Source organism: Mus caroli, chromosome 3, assembly GCF_900094665.2.
Source record: "Mus caroli chromosome 3, CAROLI_EIJ_v1.1, whole genome shotgun sequence".
Lineage (NCBI taxonomy): Eukaryota > Metazoa > Chordata > Mammalia > Rodentia > Muridae > Mus > Mus caroli.
In genome coordinates, this window is record NC_034572.1 from 22,663,244 (window position 1) to 22,681,945 (window position 18,702).

The 18,702-nt window shown below is 44.8% G+C and overlaps 1 protein-coding gene across 8 annotated transcripts in view; it reads right to left on the bottom strand.

Annotated features, from left to right (window-relative positions):
• The window catches only part of Fndc3b (fibronectin type III domain containing 3B), a 294,093-nt gene that overhangs the window by 104,877 nt on the left and 170,514 nt on the right, over nucleotides 1-18,702 (bottom strand). For all 8 annotated transcript variants that reach the window (XM_029475085.1, XM_029475079.1, XM_021157455.2 and 5 more), the window contains exon 6: nucleotides 16,342-16,632. In XM_029475085.1, coding sequence (XP_029330945.1) covers nucleotides 16,342-16,632 — 291 coding nt within the window. The remainder of the gene's footprint in view (nucleotides 1-16,341; nucleotides 16,633-18,702) is intronic.

The window sequence follows — 18,702 nt, forward strand, 5'->3', positions numbered from 1 at the left end:
CTAGATGCTACTGTCAAAGGTATCTCTGAACTAAGATGAAAGAGTCTATCCTTCTTTCAAAACACCAGAACACATGCTAACCGGGTAGAGACCACTTTCACGATGTTTCCGTGAGTAATTCTGCATCTTGCACTGTTGCTAACATCTGGAATATGGTTGCTCTCAATTTTTATTGCTGGCACGGATCTAACATTTACTTTGTAAACACTCTTGTAAGAACAGAGCGACCAGGTGAGGCTGCCCTTGCCAGCAGAGCCAAGTGGGCACAGAAGGCAGAGTCAGTGCCTTGTAAGAATTAGGAAGGAGTATTTTTGACCTTATTTTCCAGCAGAATAAGAAGACACAAATCCATTCTGAGCAGGAATGGTGCTGACTAATAAAAGCTAACATATCATTAAAAGAAAAACAAAGACTGTCTGTCTGTCTATTCTTTGCAAAAGTGTTAATGGATTCATTGGAAAGCTGGTGACTAAATGCACTCTGAATCTATGGAAAGAAAAGGGTGAATTGATTTCTCTGAAATACTTGTGATGATGTAGTCAAGAATATATTGCCGGAAGCTTTAACCTTGCTGAGTTACCTGAAACATAACGAGAATTAGGAGAGAAGAGAGAAAACGCAAGCTCCCGATTCTAACTGTGGATAGAAGCTAAGATGCTGGCAGAAAGAACAGTGGGCAGCCACAAAGGGACAGTGGTGAAAACTCATATTTATTTAGCAGAATGTGATGCAAGGCTTAGTGTAGGGAAAACCACCATTATGGGGATGGGTCAGACTTAGCAGGGAATTTTTACCTAGCATTCAGTGTGTCAAAAAAGAAAATGTTTCATTTCAGCTACTCCTTGTGCTGGTGTTTGGAGTAATATACTATCATTCTTTCTTTCTTTCCTTCACAATTCTTTTCAACTACAATGAAATTCTGTATTTTTCATCCCAGCCTCATAAAATGAAAAACAAAACTCTAAATAGAGAGCAAACTCAGCAATGCATAGAATCTATACAGATGTTCAGAAGTGCCCTGCTGTGAGCTCCGCACTTGAGCTTCTGCCACCCAGTCTGTTTCAGATATATTCAAGGGGTGAACGCTCTCGGAGGGCTTTAGACAACGCGCACAGACACAAATGGTCAGGTGGTAGTGTGGGGCAGGAAGGCCATGTGGCTGCGTTATCCAGCATGGCTCTCTGACTCCAAACCATTCGATCTAAGAGAGGAAGGTCTGAAGAGATGACGCCATTGTTCAAGGAGCAGGAGAGAGAGGCCCAGGGCCCCAGGGTGGTAGGGGTGAGAACTGAGAGCAGTAAAGCAACTGGTGGAAGAGGGAGACACAGCCTCTTGTTGGCAAAAGCATCTGACTCCATGTTAGGTTTGAAAGGGAAATATGGGAGATGGATGGGACAAGATCTACCCGGCTGCTTTGTGTATAATAAATTGGCAGCAGAGAGACTGGTGGAAAAATAAGAATTCCATTTTACACATGTAAGCTAGATGGAAATGTTCATGTATATGCACACACACACACACAACACATGCATGCACACAAGCATGCACCCACATGGATATATATATATATATACACACACACATATACATACATATACACACACATGCACAAAACTGAATGTACATATACACACATACATATAAACAGACACACACTCACACACACACACACACCTGTCTAAAACACTGAAAGGAGAATTTAGAAAAAGTCACATTTCATGAAGTATGTTTTGGATATCTAGAAACTAGTAACTAAATTTCTATTCCTAAGTTTTCATATATGATATTAATATGTAGGAGGAATTGCGACAGGGTGTGTCTGATAAAATGTTCTCCCCAAAGGCGGTGTGCCTGCCCCAGGGCCCAGAGGAGCCACATAAGGCACGGGAAAATGTCCCGGTCAGCTCCACCACTGCAGTTCAAACCATCCTTGTTTCTACTGTGGCCAGTCAGTCAGCAGGACCTCAGAGTGGAACTCCAGACAGCAGGCAATACCAAAGGCAGTAAGCCATACTGTCCACATTTAAAATAGCAACATATTTCCACAGTGTGGTCCACGAGAAAAGGCAAATTCTACTCAATGGAAAGTATACTTCACTCTCCAAAGCTGCTCTCAAATAGTAAGTAAAATGACTTACCAGACACATTTGAGACTTTGTCCAAAGTCCTTTATTTTTCTCATCTAAATTGGTTCCAAAAGGAACTGGCAGGGCACCCTATACGCTGTGATTGATGATCTTCTGGAAAGAACATGCTAAGTAACATAAACTCCAGGCTCACAGGGGTGGGAGGAGCAACAAAGCTTAGACAGAGCTCTAGACTCTTTGAAAGTAAGACTGCAAAAGCTATTCCAGCGGGGCCATGCAGTCCGGTACCCTGGCTGATCCTCACCTTCATGGAGATGCCTGCAGCATCCTAAGCATGGAACACACAGTCTGATGGGCTGTACTAGAACCAGGCTACAGGGCCTCAGGCTTGGCTTAACTCTACCTTCTCTTTTTCCATGTGCAGACAGCCATGGCATCTGCCACCCTAACATTATCAGTCATGACAGTAACTGTAAAATCTAGCTGAGTTCTTGAGTCTGGTCAAAAGTTTTTCTTCTAGATAGTTTCTTCTCCCTTGATTTGCACAATCCTGGCTTTGTGTCTGACCTCCCCGGCTCCTGTCAGCCTCTTGTTTCAGAATGTTCTACAGCTCTGCAGACTCACAGTAGAGACTACTCTGATCATCCAGTTGATGATGCAGAAGCCTTGATGGTGCTAGGACAGTGATGTGCATGTATGTATGTACATACATGCATGTCCATGTATATAGACACAGATCCACCCATAAACACTTACATATCCCGCCAAATTTGACAGAATTCTGTAATTCTGTAGAAAGAGGGTGTGATGTGTATCAAATATTATCTCACATAGTTTAAAAGTTTCTGTTGTTCCAAGTTAGGCAAAATACCTGCCCAAGGGTGAAAAAATAAAATTCAACTTTGTTGTAATAGCAGTAATTACTAAAACCACGAGAAGACACTGAGACTTGAATGTGTTGCTCAATGACACTTAAAACATGAAGGCTTGACAATGCTTTCTCAAGCTTAGGCCCAACAACCTCTATGTAGCTAGCAGTTCTCAAGGAGAAGACAGTGGGACTCATTGCTAAAATCACCAGGGCCAGCCACGGTGGGTCTCCTCAGAAGTGTTAAATACTTAAGAAATACTAGATTTACTAAGTGCTTTAAAATATATAACTTTAATGAGTCTCCTGCTAGGTAAAAACTGACTTGTTTCCTTTTCAAAGAAAATGTACATCCCAAATTGGAGAGATTTGCCATTTCCTGAGAAATGGCATTATTTCTATCTGTACTGCATTGTTTACTATGCTCTCTGGCTGACACGAGGTGAGTGGCTTTCCCAGGCTACCTCCTTCCACATGAGACCCTGCCCCTCCCTAGTCCTGAGAGCAATGGAGCCAGCAGGTCATGAACTGAGCCAGGGGCCAAACCAAACCTTCCTCTTTTTTTTTTTTTTTTTTCAGTTACTTCTCTCTGGTAACTTGTCACAGTAATAAAAGCTGACCATAAAATCACACAAGGGAAATATGTTCCAGAATTGAATCTGAGAACTTGACTGCATGGCTCACCTATTCTCATCTTTCTATTAGGGCACTGCTTCCCTCCAGAAAGGAGGCAGCCCTGCCAATGGCGCCTGGCCTGTGTTACTAGAAACAGACCCATGCGCTGCCCCACACCTTACCCCTCAAATCCTATGGCCAACCCTGAATGAGTGAATTTGTCAATCAGACCTAAAGAGAACATGAGGATCAGAGTCCATTCTGGTTCCACTTTTAAAACAGAGATGCTGGAAGTGCCCTGGGGTGGGCTGAAGCGGCCTCGGAAAGAACAGCCAGACACCAGACATCAGAATGGATGTGTTAGCTGATGAAGTCCAGTCTTTAGGGAATGTGATACGAGGGGTACTGGGATGAGAAAAATCCCCTGGGTTTCCTAGGTGGGCTCCAAATAAAACCACATGCATTATGACACGGATGGAGCAGGGGGGAGACTCCACATACAGAAGAGAAAGCTCCACGAAGACAGAACGGGAGACCAGGAGATGCTAGCGATGTGTGCACAAGCAAGGGGATGCTAGCATTCAGCTGTGGCTACAAAAGGCAATCAGATATTTTCTCCCAGTGAGCCTCTGGAGGGAGACTGGCCCTACAATCTGGCTAAGCCTAGTGACACACAAATAGGACCTCAGACCCCTAAAAGTGGAGTCCAGAAGCTCTCAGCAGGAGGAAACAATGGTGGTTTCCTGTGGCTTTAAACCACCAGCTTTGTGGAAATTTGTTAGTCACAGGAAACTAGCAACACACCCATTTGTGATCTATTGTGTTCAAATTCTCCATGGATGGTAGTCAGTACAACCCAACAAGAGGCACTGGACAAAAAGGAGCCCAGGAAAAGTGATGGAGCTCAGCCCTGCCAGGACTAGGCTGCATGGAATTGAGATTTGCTATTTAATTTTGAGCATCCTAAATTTCTTGAGCATCAATGCTCAAAACTAAATAGCAAACCTCGAGTTCCCTCCAGGTAGGGACTTTCTAACTCAAAAGGGACAGTTTTGCCTTCAGGCATGAGACGTTGGCAGTCAGAGGTTAAAATATCACAATTCTTGACATACCCACAATTCTCCTCTGAGCTGAAAACACCATTTTCTAATCAAAGAGCAGTCTGTAAATTTGAGTTATCACCCTATGGTGCAAGTAATAAGCGATACCGTAAATTATACCGAAGTCAAATATACTTCAAACAAACAAACAACTTGCTCACTGAGTAACTTGGGTGGGCACCGATCGTCCCATTTCACTTAAGGAACTTAATTTTCTCAATAGGGTGTCAAAGAGATTCTGACCTCACATGAGACTCTTTGGAGCAATACTGCAGCAAAGAACAATCTTCCCAAAGGACGACATATTAATTTTTTAAATGTGCTTGGCAAGGCACTCACATAGTTGTGAGGAACGCGGTGAACCTAAAATATGGCCGTCTCCCTAGCCCCCTGGTCTAAGACTCTTACTGTTCTATCTCATTTGTCTTTTCAAGAGGTGAATGGAAGTTCACCACGTGAATTAGGTCATAAACGCACTTAGGAAAGGTTTGTTTGAGAAATCACGGGTAGATCTGGTTCCTGTACAGTTTTTACATGCCCCTTTCACGGGATGGCTCTGGCAACAGTGGGCTCACAAAAATACAACACAAAATTCCCTTTCTTACATGTAACAGCATCCTGAGAGTGAGTTCTGTTTGCCAGAGGATGTAAGATACCTTTCGAACTAATGAGGATTGCTTTGAAGAAGGGCAAAATTACCCAGGATAAAGCAGACATGGTCATTCCCTCTTTGTTCAGTCCAATTTTCAACTTCAAACCAAAAATCAGAAAAATTCTGATTCTAGATTTTAAATACATCAGAACTCTAAAGCATGATATAAACAACACTGAGGGGTATTCTGAATGCACAGCTCTCCTTTTCAATTTTACTAAAGAATTAATTATTTGTTTGTTCTGGACAGGGTCTCAACAGTCCAGATTGGCTCTGACTCACCACATATCCAAGCTTAAACCTGTGCTCTTCCTGCACTGCCTCCTGAGAGCTGTGTCTACAGACACATCCTAGCATGCTCAGTTAGTGCTGCGGCTCAGACCTGGAGTTTCTCACAGGCTAGGTAATCACATGCTTATTTGCGTTGCATCTCCAGCCCCAAGACCTGACTTGGGATTTGATTATGAAATCAGGGTGAGCTGGAACAGTCAAGAAAACCCGAGAGAGTAAAGTGGTTTTCTTCCCATGGAAGACTGTTCCATGTAGACCTTCTGGTAAAAGGTTCTCAGGTTAGAACAGGTCAACAGGTTTTATGCTATCTTCCTGGCCAACCCTGGCCTCTGTGGGAAGAAGGAACTCACAGCACAGGACTACAAAACCCCTTTCTATTCCAAATCACCTTTCTCCACACTCTAATCTTCCTGGCCACTCCCACTTTTAGAACTACCTCTTACTTCAGGTGACACTGCACTAGGACCCTCCTTCTCTTCCTCTTCCTGAGCCACCCACTCTCTTTTGTACTTAGGGCAAGCCATCCCCACCACCATCAGAACAGGGTTACTTCTCCCCTCTTCTAACAAGTAGTCCAAGATGGAAAGACCCTTTCTTCTGATGCCGCTACAGAGAAGCAGGAGGGACTGCTCAGTGATGGACTTGCCTTGGACTTTATTAGCGCTTCAGTTAAATCACTAGGACGCATGTCACAAACACACACAGATGGACTTAACAGCACACACTTGAGGAGCCAGAGACAAGCATCCCTGGAGTCTGCCTAGCCAAATCAGTGAGATCCAGGCCAGTAGGAGAGCCTGTCCCAGCAACTCAGAACAAACACAACCCAAAACAATAATTAAAAAATCCAAGTGGACAGGTGGATGACACAGTACCCCAGGCTGAGCTCTGTCCTCTGCCAGCATATAGGTATGTATGCCCTGTGCACAGGGGCGCGCGCGCACACACACACACACAAGCAGTTACTATTTAGAAGGGTGAGGGGGAAAGAAAGCAGCCTAAGTGCAAGTTCTACACCAGAGAAAACACTAGAGCTAGAGTCCACTCCTGAGCATCAGTGCCCATTACTGTGTAAAACTCACACACTAAGACAGTGACGCTGCTATTTCCCAGGGACCTTTTCTAGTTCACACCTTAGGTTACCTATGTCACAGAAACTTAAGGCCTCACTACAGTACCAAAAACTGAAGCAAAATAACAGCCTACTGGCACTGTGTGCCTGGCTGGAGAACGTCACCTTCAGATGAGAGTGATGGCTGATCACAATGGAGATGCACAGTAAGGGCAGAACTGCAGGATTCACTGCAGTTGTTCCACTGTGATGCAGCTCACACTGCCTTCTCAGTGGGCCGGTTCATGTGGTGCACCCAGCACACTCCCCAGTGGAAGGAGGAGATACAGTAACAATGACAATGTTGACCTAGCAGTAGGAAATCTGCAGGAATGCCAAGGTTCCCGCAGAGAGTAATAGAAATGGCTTCTGAACCTACAGTACCATGATGTCGTCAGCAGGCTCCATGACATGGCATCCCACCTGCACATGTGGTGCATCCAGGCAGATGGTGTAACTGCACATGGCCAAAGTGACAGTATATGGTACCCATGGTAAAAGTCTTTGTGAACTAATTATCTAGTTAGCTTACTGCCCTAGAACATCTCAGATGTCACAGCCATTTACTCTACTGTACAAGGGGGAAAAGAAAGATGGTGTCTCCTGAGGTTAGGGCCAGTTAACTGTCCTTCCAACAAAGTCATCTAAAGTGCTCAACAGTTTGAGTGGGTTCAGAGTCAAACTGGCCTGTCCTAAAGTCACTCCTCAGGCCCACAGACAAGCCAGAGAGTCAGGAAGGGGGCAGAACAGGAGGGACACAGCTGGAATTCAGCCCTCAGGCTCTGTGGGACACACCTCAGAATGTCCTCCCTCACTTGTTCAGACCTTCACAATCAATCACTTTGACCCAGACGGCAGGAGGCTTGACTCCCTGGTTGCCTGATAAGAAGAAATTCTCAGAGGCAGGAAAATGTCATGATCCTTTTTCCGTGACACTTAAAAATTTTAAAACCCGTGGTGAGCGTCTACGAACACACAGAGAAGTGGGGGCAGCCCTCTGAGCTACTTTGGTCACACCCATTTTATACAGCTGAGAAGGACGTGAAGCTCTGGGCCATTAGTTTTCAAGGCCAGGGGTACTTGGCTCACACTCGACACTGACGGGCAGGGAGGAACTCTGACAAGTGACCTCACTTCTAAGTGTAGCGCACTGCTGTTGCTGTTGACCTCTAACCCAGTTAAACTTAGAACTTACTTTAGCAAAATGAATGTTTCAGTCCATCAAATTGGATGTTACACAGATACCAGAAGCACACCACAGCATTGGATCTACATGCTGTTTAAAGGGTTCTTGGGAATGGCACGCACTCTGCCAAAACAGGTTATGACATCATCTAAATGCTGCTCTGGTCAGTGACCAGGAAAGTCAAAAGGCAGAGAAAATAATATATGTCTGAAGAGCTAAGTACTACATGTGGGGAAAGCTCTCTGCCCTCAAACTTCTGTGAATGCAGCTCACACTTCCAAAGAAGAATCAGTATTTTTTGCATGTCATCTTCTTGTGTTTAGGTTAAAAACTGCCCAGCTTCCAGCATGACCTAAGAGGTTAAGCCTGTGGGACTCATACCTCAAAAGCATCAACAACTTACCTGCAAAGAGTCAGGTGGGTAGTATCTTTAAAATTTACACACTATAACAAAAATACAGGGAGGAAAGAAGGCAAGGCAAGGGGTGTGACACGGTGTAACAAGGATAGCACTCCAGTGGCTGAGAGCTTGGAAGGCCATTTTCTTCTTTGCTGAGCTGCCAAGAGTGTCTTTGTATCAATGAAGCCAGCACCCCAGTGAGGGGTGGGGGATGGACTTCAAAGTTATTCTGAGTCTGATTCCTCTGCTCTTGGACCTCAGAGAAGAACGGCCAGTCAGAAGTCTCACAACTATGCCTTATGAACACCCTTCTGTCCCTCAACCTTCTTTTCCCACCCCACAAAAGACCAGGCCCTAAGTCAGCTTGGACCTCATCAGAGCGCCTCTGAGGCCGCCCAGGCTGAGGGGCTGGAGCTAGCAACCAAGGCCAGGAGGTGTTAACTGCCCGGTTTCCAGCCCGATGCCTTTCCCATTCTGATCCAGGGATCCGCATTGTCCTTTGGAAACCTAAAAGCTGCTCGGGCTATTTGCACCTTCCAGACTGTACTTGGAAGACCCAACGGGTGGATTCCAGGAACCTGGGCTCGCTTAATGGTTTTTATTTTGTCATGTTTTCTTGCTATCTTTGCTCTGTCAAGATTTACAAGCAGGAGGCAGAAGGCAAGCAAGCATCACGATTTACATCACCAATAGCGGTGCTCAGGAAGCAACCTGAATAGCTGTAGGACCAATGCAGAGGGCAGTACACACCCCTCAGACCCTGCTCCTGCACTCCCAGTGCAGACAGGAAAGCTTGTGTGAAAGACAAAAGGAGCCACCAGTGAGGTGGGCAAGCTCTGCTAAGCTTACCACTTCAAACCAGCTTCATCTCTTTAACAGTGGGCCAAGCACAGGACATTCCAGAATTTACTAACATCAGCCAAGTCACTCCAAACAGAGGCTACTGAGGGTAAGGACAGTCAGGGATACATAATAAAACACCCTGAATTTAAAAAAAAAAAAGTTATCTAAAAGAAAGAATCAGGGTCCTGATAAGAACTACCCTAACATTATCCAAGGTACCACCCTTGTTTATTTAATAGTGTGTCACTTGGTGTGTGTGGTAATCTCTCAACCCTAGTATGTTTTGAAAGAGCACAGGTTAACACACCAGGAGTCATGCTCACTCCAGTTAGGGATGGGAAAGCTGCTGGTATAGGCTGCACGGATCACAGAGTTTACCACGCAAGCGAAATCACACTTAGCCCTCCCTCCACTTTCCTCTCCTTATGTGTTTCCTACTCACCTGTGCTCAGGATTAATGGGCCTGTTCTGAACTGGATGCTTAAACATGAGTTTTTATTTTTATGTATACAAGTGTTTTGCTGCATATATGGGCACCATATACCTGCAGTGCCCATAGGGTGCTGTTGGCTGCCTTATAGCTGGACCCCACTGAACAATCTTTCCAGTCTCTACAACCGTCCGTGTGTGTGTGTGTGTGTGTGTGTGTGTGTGTGTGTGTGTGTGGTTTGGCTTTTAAAGACAAGGTCTCCTTATATAGCTGAGGTTGGCCTTGAATGGGCAACCTTCCCACCTCAACCTTACCAGTGCTGGGGTCAGAAGCATGTCCCAGTATACCTGGCAGGCATTTTTATGTTATTGATATCAGGTCCTCATCAAAGCTTAACTTGACTTTCCCTTTTCTTTGAGATTTATTTACTTTTATTTGTGAGGTTTCACCTACATATATATCAGTGTATCACATGTAAACAGTATCCATGCAGGCAAGAAGAGGAAGTTGAACCCTCTTGGAGCTGGATGGTTGTGAGCCGTCATGTGGGTGAGGGGGATCAAGCCTGGATCCTCTAAAAGAGCAGTTGGTGTTCTTAACCGCTGAGCTATCTTTTCAGCCCACAGCTTTTTTTAAGTCTTATTTTATATAGTCCTTCTTAGACCCTTCCCAGCAGGTCCCTTTACCTTTGAAGGACAACTCTGGCAGAGAACTGACTCCCACTGAGAAACAGCTTAATATCTGAATATATCAATCACATTTTGGCTTCTGCTGGGATCGAATGGAAAGAATTAAGCTTACTCTCACTGAGGAGTGAGGCTGACTTCAGCCTCTGGGGTGAGCAGCCACGATGGTGCCCTCAGAGCAGGCTCAAGGCCCTTGCTCTCACACAACAATCTGAATGTAAAAACAGAAAATTTTTCCACTCTTATTCTTGAAGATATGAAGTCAACATCCAAGCACCAATCTAGACTCAAATGCTGGAAGAAGAGAGGAACAGGGGAGAGCAGTTGTGCGCTTTCTTTTTACTCTGCTACTTAATACCTTGAGAAGAAAGAGAGGCCTCACATTAATGTATCTGTTACCTGACATCCTGAGGAGAGAGGCTTTACACTAATGCATCTGCTACCTGACATCCTGAGGAGAGAGGCTTCACACTAATGCATCTGCTACCTGACATCCTGAGGAGAGAGGCTTCACACTAATGCATCTGCTACCTGACATCCTGAGGAGAGAGGCTTCACAGAGAAGCGCATATCTGAGCTGTTTCTGGAAGGACTGAGTTGGAATTTACTACATAGAGGAACTGGAAAAAACAGAGCAGGAGAGAATTCTGAAGCATACCAGTGGAATGGGATAAATCGCAGTGTCAAGTAGGACCTCTGACTTATTACACACAGCAGGGGATGCAGACACAACTGCATGCAGACAGCTCAGACACTGCAGACAATGAGGGCTCCTCTGAGGCTCAGGAGGGAAGATCTGACTTAGCTGTATGTAGCCATAATATGGAGAACAGGATAGCCCTTAAGATGCCAAGGGATCTCTTCTGAATGGCTCAAAAGGAACAGGAGGAAACAGAGGACTCCTAAATGGAGCTTATGACACACACACACACACACACACACACACACACACACACACACACACACACAGAGAGAGAGAGAGACAGAGAGACAGAGAGACAGAGACAGAGAGACAGACACCCTGAGGACAGGATTCATGAGAGAAGTTAAGAGTTCTTTCAAACCAGTTCCCACACTGAGGCCATGGATGCCCCATACCAATTCTACCACCAGCCCCAGGGCGTGGGATGCTGCTCTATCCCAGGACAATCTGGAAGCATGTCTCAGGGCAGGGGTCCAAGTTCCAGGTTAAGCCTCCATAACAATAAGGGTGCAAGTTAAGGAAGCCCTTCTGGCTTACAAGAGTAGAAACACAAGGGAGGGAGTTGGGAGAGAAAAAGAAGGTTGGAGATGTAGCTCAGCTGGCCCAGTGCCTGCCTAGCAATCATGAAAATATGAGTTCAAAACCCAGCGCCCACAAACCAGGAGCCCGGGTGCTACCTGTAGCCTTAGAATTTAAGAGGTGGGATAGACAGATCAGAAATTCGATAGTGAGGAGGTTGGAGGGAAAGGTCAAGGCCAGCAGAGAAGATGGAGAGGAGCCTGCCTTGATGAAGGGGATCCTATGAAATAGAGTCCCACGCACGTGGAGAAAATGAATGCGCAGTCCTAAGAGCTACATCGCACTGAGGAAAGGTGGGCTGTTTTCAACTATCTAAGCATGGGAATTCAATCATCCATTTACACATGAGGAGAGAGGAGATACAAGAAATGGTAAAGGCAAATCCTTAGTGAGGGACAACAAAGCCTTGAGTGTCTACTGCTAAAGTCCCAACTGTGCTCTGCCCGTGTCATACCCAGGAACAACAAGGAAACAGGGATTCCGTCAGGCTCTGAGAATGTGCTGGGCTTAGGACCACTGACTTGCTTGCCTGCAGGTGAAGCCAAAAACAGGAGGATAAATGCAGGCGCTCGGAGCACTCCTTTAAGACTGCAGCAATTAGCTCCAGGAAGGCAAAATGGCTCTGTGGCTGCACCTATTCAAAGAGAAGCTGGTTCTGGGAAACATAGTTCAGAACTTGGAGTTCACTTACAAAAGAATGTGAACATACACCGAGGACCTACTGTGTGCTAAGCACAGCACTGGCAAGGTGGGAAATAAAACAGATACAGGTGCTACTGTGCCCTGTGTGCCCTTGGTGAACAGTCTGTTCTCTAGCAGTCCTTCACATTACAGGAGTTGCCTTCTGCCTTCTGTGAGTATTAGCCCCTCCCTCTTTTGGGGGGTTGGGGATCATGAAGCCAGAACCACTGACTTGAAATGAGGTAGAGGCATTTCTGGTTCAAGGCCCTATTTGTGCTTCTGAAACGGTTAACTGAGACTCAGGACTTTACAAAAATTGGCTATCAACTGCCTCTATGTGTCTTTATGACTGAGCCCATTGTAGTCCTCCAGGGTAGTTTCAACTGCACAAACTGAAAGTGTGCTCTCTCCCTGCTGCCTGCCCCAGTTCTAAGGCTGCACCCCAGTGTCAGGCACGCTTGGGCAGACACTCTTAACACTGAGTCACACGCCTAGTCCCTACCCACCCCTTTTCAAAGCCACTTGTTAACTGTAAGCAGCTAAGAAGTAAATGACTAAAGCTGACCCCCTGAAAACTGAGCAACTAGAAAGTAATGCTATCGTTCTTCTCTGAAAATGTAGATAATACACCAGGAGCAGAATGTAAAAAGATACCACAACCCACTTGCTAGGATTAAGGCTACACCATGGTCTTGAGCAAACCACATATGTAAACCATAATAGTGTTAGCTGCAGTTTAATATTAATTAGGGCATTTTGAGAGCTTAAGAGTGATCAAAAACACTCACGGACAAGGTAGCAGCCGAGCCACCTCAGCAGCCCCCATCTGATTTCTACTTCACGGGTAAGCCATGTGCAGAGGACTGGCTGGCCCTGAAGGCATGAGCAAAGGACAGGGAAGGGGAAAAACAGCGAGTGTAGGGGCTAATCTGCCCCTTTCCTCCTGGATGCTGGGTTCTGCAGATCCAAAACAAATGGGGGCTCACCACACCCTTAAGAAAGAAAGTGCTTTCTATATAACAAAAGGCCCTGTGCTTCCCAACAATCCCACCTGCATCCTCTCATGAGGGAAAACATGAAAATACGTGAAGACCCAGTACGCCCATGAGTAGTTAATGTAGATGCCAGTGCAAGGCCAGCTGCAGCAGAGAGCACACTTAGGGACATTGAAATAATTAAACTGCACAGAGAGGATGACAATTTGCTTTGACAAAGCACATTGGCAGCTGCACTAAGTTTTGAACTAAGTTCCGCAGGGCTTCAGCCACTCCTCCTTCCTGGGTTATCTTTCCCATGATCTTGAACTTGCTTTTAGTGATTTGCTTTTCTCCTAAGTACCTACATCACTTCCCTTACATCTAAGCAACGTAAACATTCCCTTTTCATATTTGGGAAAACTCCTCCTATGAGTAATCTATGCCTAATTGTGTGTGTATTTATTTGTGTGTGTGTGTGAGAGAGAGAGAGAGAGAGAGAGAGAGAGAGAGAGAGAGAGAGAGAGAGAGGGAGGGAGGGAGGGAGGGAGAGAAATTCCGCCATGGTTAAACCCAAATACTGCTAATAAAATGTGCCTTATATTCAATGACATATTACTTCAGAAAAATGATCAAACAATGTGTCAATCAAGACATAAAATAGTTTAAAATAGGAAAACCAGCTCCAAACAGCAACTGTAGGGTGATTTGACTGAAGTTGTTTTAACACAGTGGTATGAGCCTATAATCGCAGAAACATGGTTGGATGAGGTGGGAATATAGTTTATGTCTTTGTGGTGGACTGAATAGGTATGACTCCCAAAGACTCATGTCTGAATGTGTGCCCCATGGCGGAGTGGCACTATTAGGAGGTGTGGCCTTGATAGAGGAAATGTGTCACAATAGGGGGCTGGGGTGTCCTTTGAGGTCTTCTATGCACAACTGTGCGCAGTGTAGAACACAACCTCCTGCTGCTGCCTGTGGATCAAGCTATAGAGCTCTCAGCTCTTCCGCACCATGCCTGCCTGTGTGCTGCCTTGCTTCCCACCAAGATGATGATGGACTGAACCTCTGAACATGTAAGCCAGGCCCAAAGAAATGTTGTCCTTTTTAAGAGTTGCCTTGGTCATGTGTCTGTTCACAGCAGTGAAGCTGTAACTAAGACGGCTTAAGAGGATTCAAGTACATCTTGAGCAACACAGAAGACCTGTCCCTCTGAGAAAGAAATGCTCCACACCAGACCCAGTACCTTCACGTGAGAGCTGTTTGAAAGACTCTTTCACACACTATCTGCTTTGTAGTGAGAGTACAATGTGAGAGTACAACAACTGCATGAAATAGGGAAGAAAAAGGTGATACAGGACAAAATCAAAACAATCCACAAAAGCCACTGTCTCGGCAGCTGCCTTTTCTTATGCTACAAGTTATCAATTGCAAATGGCCTACCAGAATTTCCTGTCAGATGACAATCTTCCATAGATATGCAAATGTACATAATCTTCTTTAGTCACAAATGTTGTCATAGTCAGAGCCACTGTTCTATGAACCATAGTAAGGAAGGGTTGGGGCTGGAGATGGCTTAGTGCAGTGGTTCTCAGCCTGGGGGGTGGGGGGGTGTCAAGTGACTCTTGCATAGGGCTTGCCTAAGACCATTGGAACTCACAGATACTATTATTCATAACCATAGCAAAATTACAGTTATGAGTTGACAATGAAAGTAATTTTATGGTTATGTCATCACAATATGAGGAACTGTACTAAAGTGTGCCAGCCTTCCCTGGCTTAGTGGATAAAGTACCTGCCAGCTGCAAGCATGAGGACAGGAAGATGAATCCAAGCGCCTACAGGAAAAGTTAGGCATGGGCAGGCACACCCAGGCACACGCGCACACACACACACAGACAAACACACACACAGAGACAGATACACACACATACACAGACAGATAGACAGACACACATACACAGACAGACAGACAGACAGACACACACACACACACACACACACACACACACACACACACACACACACACGTGGAGAACAGGAACAAGAGGATCACTGGTATTTCCTGGCTGCCAACTTAGCTCCAGGTTCAGGGAAAGGCCCTCTCTGAAAGGAGTAAGGGAGAGAGAGAGCAAGTCAGACACTCAGTGTCCTCCTCTGGCCTTTGTATGCGCGTCCAGAAATAAGCAACCACACTGACATTAGCACATATACCTGCCCACATACACACCGCATTCACATACAGACAGACACACAGTCATACACACATATACACACAAAGGGCTGGGTGCTTTACCAGTTATCTGTGTCTGACATTTGTCCTTTACTTCCCAGTACTTATTTAGATTTATAAATTCATACAGTTCTCAAAACATTATCTGCTTTCATTATCTGATGTCTACATGTTTTCAGCCATATATTCACTTGTCTATAAAAGTCTATATATAGTCTTTCAGCCTTTTCTATGTGTACAGAAAAATACTGGTTTTTTTCCTCCTGTTGCAACAAAAATAACTGCCTCCAAATTCTACCTAAAACTGTAATTAAACAGAAGCACGCCCCTCCCCCAGCCCCACCTATCTATCATCACAAGATTAACCTACAGAGTGCATTGCCCTTCTGAGCATTGTCTCTGCTCTCAGTGAGCCTGACTCTCCACCTCATATTGGTCTGTGAAAGGCTCAGAGGAGAGGCCAAAGGACATTCAGGGGCGGACACACTTACCTGAAACTGAACAAGAACATATTCCTGCCATGCATGACTAACTCTGCTGGATATCAAATAACTACAGCTATTATCATGAGTAGTAATTACTTGGGATTGGAATTAGCCCATGCTTGCTAGAAAAATATTCAATTTGATTTCCTCTATAGCTCTCAATGTAGTCGGAGACAGCAGAAGCAGACCAAAGTGAAAACAATCTCCAATACTGTTTCTGAGATGAAGTCGATAGGTTACATGGCAGTGTGGGTTAAAATAAAATAATCACATAAATTAAAAATAACCATTATAGCAGTCTTTCCTTACTAAGAAAGGTCAACCCACCTGTCACCAGGAAAGAACCGCCCACCCTGAGATAAAGCTCCCCTGGGAGAGATGGGGCCCTCCAGATGCTGGTGTCTATGCCATTACCTTGCAGGTCAGAATCACTAGATTTTGGGCTGCTCCTCGCTCTTCGCTCTGTCTTCTTGATCCCAGGTCCACCGCCGCTGCCACCTCCCCCGCCTCCACTGCTCCCTCCACTGTGGCTTTTCCCGTAGCCATTGTACACTGTGGCGCAGCTGTTCTTGTAGATGGTGGAAGGTGGGCTGTTGAGGCGGTTCTGGCGGTCGATCTGGCGGTCCTTCAGTTTCTTATGTGGAGGCTTGCTGTACTGGTCTTCTCGGGTGATGTAGCTCGACATTCCATACAGGGGGATAATTTCTAGAATGAACGTGTGCAATGATACAAGCTTAGTTTACATCTGCCACAGTGACCCCTGGAGGAAACAATGTAAAGTATTACTATATACTTTAAGCAATGCTGGATACCTGATTGGTTTATAGTATCTGTATTCCTTTCCAACTCTTCAAGGAGTCATCAGTTATTACAAACAATACAGTGCATTTAGAATTTCCCACTCGTTATGGTGAAAAATGAAGAAGACAAGGTTATCGGAAGACTTCATAGGCTGGAAACTTTATAAGGAAATCTGACCTTGTCTTTCTCGGTGTCTTTAGTAGATGCAATACATATAAGAGAATAGATGAAATACTCCTTTACTTGTATACATAGGCTCATGACATTTAAAAGCATCACTCTTCTTGGAGATGCAACAATATTTCTATTGGAATGTACAGAGTTAACCATGACCTAAAAAGTTTCTTGAGGCCTGAGAAAGCGTCAAGGACTGGAGGAGATGATTAAAGAGAATAAAATGACAAATTGTTGTTAAGAGGAACCAGACATAAAATGAGGGGACAGATGTGTGAAGAAGAAGAAGAGCTGTCTTGGCAATCTACAGCTATGTTAACAGCTACCATTTCAAACTTCTCTTCTTGAGCAATGTGTAAAAGACAAAAGCGTGTGTTCCTGCTACACCCGGACACTTCAAACTAGGAAAGAAGATGACAGGAACCTGTGATGTTGCTATGGTCTTAGGGGAGAAACTCACTTCCATTTTTTTTTTAATTTTTATTTTATGTGCACGAGTATTTTGCTGGCAAACATGTTTGTGCACCACATGTGTGCCCACAGAGTCCGACAGAGTATCAGATCCTGGAACTGGAGGTAGAGACAATTGCTAAGTCACTATGTGGGTGGGGGGAATCAAATCTAGGATGTCCAGAAGAACAGCCAGTGCTCTTAACTGCTGAGCAGCCCTCTACTCCTCTTCTCATTTTGGTAAAAGTAAAAGATCACTGGGCGGTGGTGGCGCACGCCTTTAATCCCAGGACTTGGGAGGCAGAGGCAGGCAGATTTCTGAGTTTGAGGCCAAAGTGAGTTCCAGGAGAGCCAGGGCTACATAGAGAAACCCTGTCTCAACCCCCTCCCCTCCCCCCCCGAAAAAGTAAAAGACCTTCTGTGTGGGCCACATGTGTTCAGGCACCACAGAAGTCAGAAGGCAAGGTTGGAACACCTGGAACTGGATCCCAGTGAAGAGACTGGGAACCAAATTCTGGTCTTTTGCAATAGCAAGAGGTGCTCCCAACCATGGAGCCTCCTCTCCAGCCCCAAGAAGGTTTAAATTTGATTTTTAAACATTATATTTAGTCATCAACATAAAATATCCAAATATCTTTCAGGAATAGGACTTCTCAAATATTCAGTGACCATATGAATTTTATGTCACATATGAGCATAAAAAGAGGGAGGGAACTAACCATAATTTCTGTGGATGATCAACTAAAAGCAAGAGAGTATGGAGCAGGAAAGTATAGGCGGTTACATAATTTAACAATATTTCAGTTGCTCAAAGGTAAAACTCCACTATGTCCTTACAACTTACAGCTTTACAAGAGTGCCAGTGCAGACTACAGAATGTGAGAGAAGTGTAGCCATATTCAGAAACAATGTGTTTACATTAACTATATATACTAAGCTGAGAACACCTTTAATCCCAGCACTTGAGAGGCAGAGGCAGGTGGATTTCTGAATTTGAGGCCAGCCTGATCTACAGAGTGAGTTCCAGGACAGCCACGGCTACACAGAGAAACCCTGTCTGAAAATAAATAAATAAATAAATAAATGAATGAATGAATGAATATACTAACATGTCGGGAGGCTAGCAAATGCTCTCAACAGCATGAAGCATTACCCGGGAGAGTTAAAGTCGTCAACATGGATACTAATATAAGAACCATTTTAAGGCATGGTGAGAATTTTCGAAACTTTCATGGTTCCAGGAGTTAATGTTTAATTGCTTTTAGGTATATACCCTGAGAAATCAGGAGAGCAAACTACAGAATATGGAACCTCCATTGGAATATGAAGATTTTGTTTTATTACGATCTT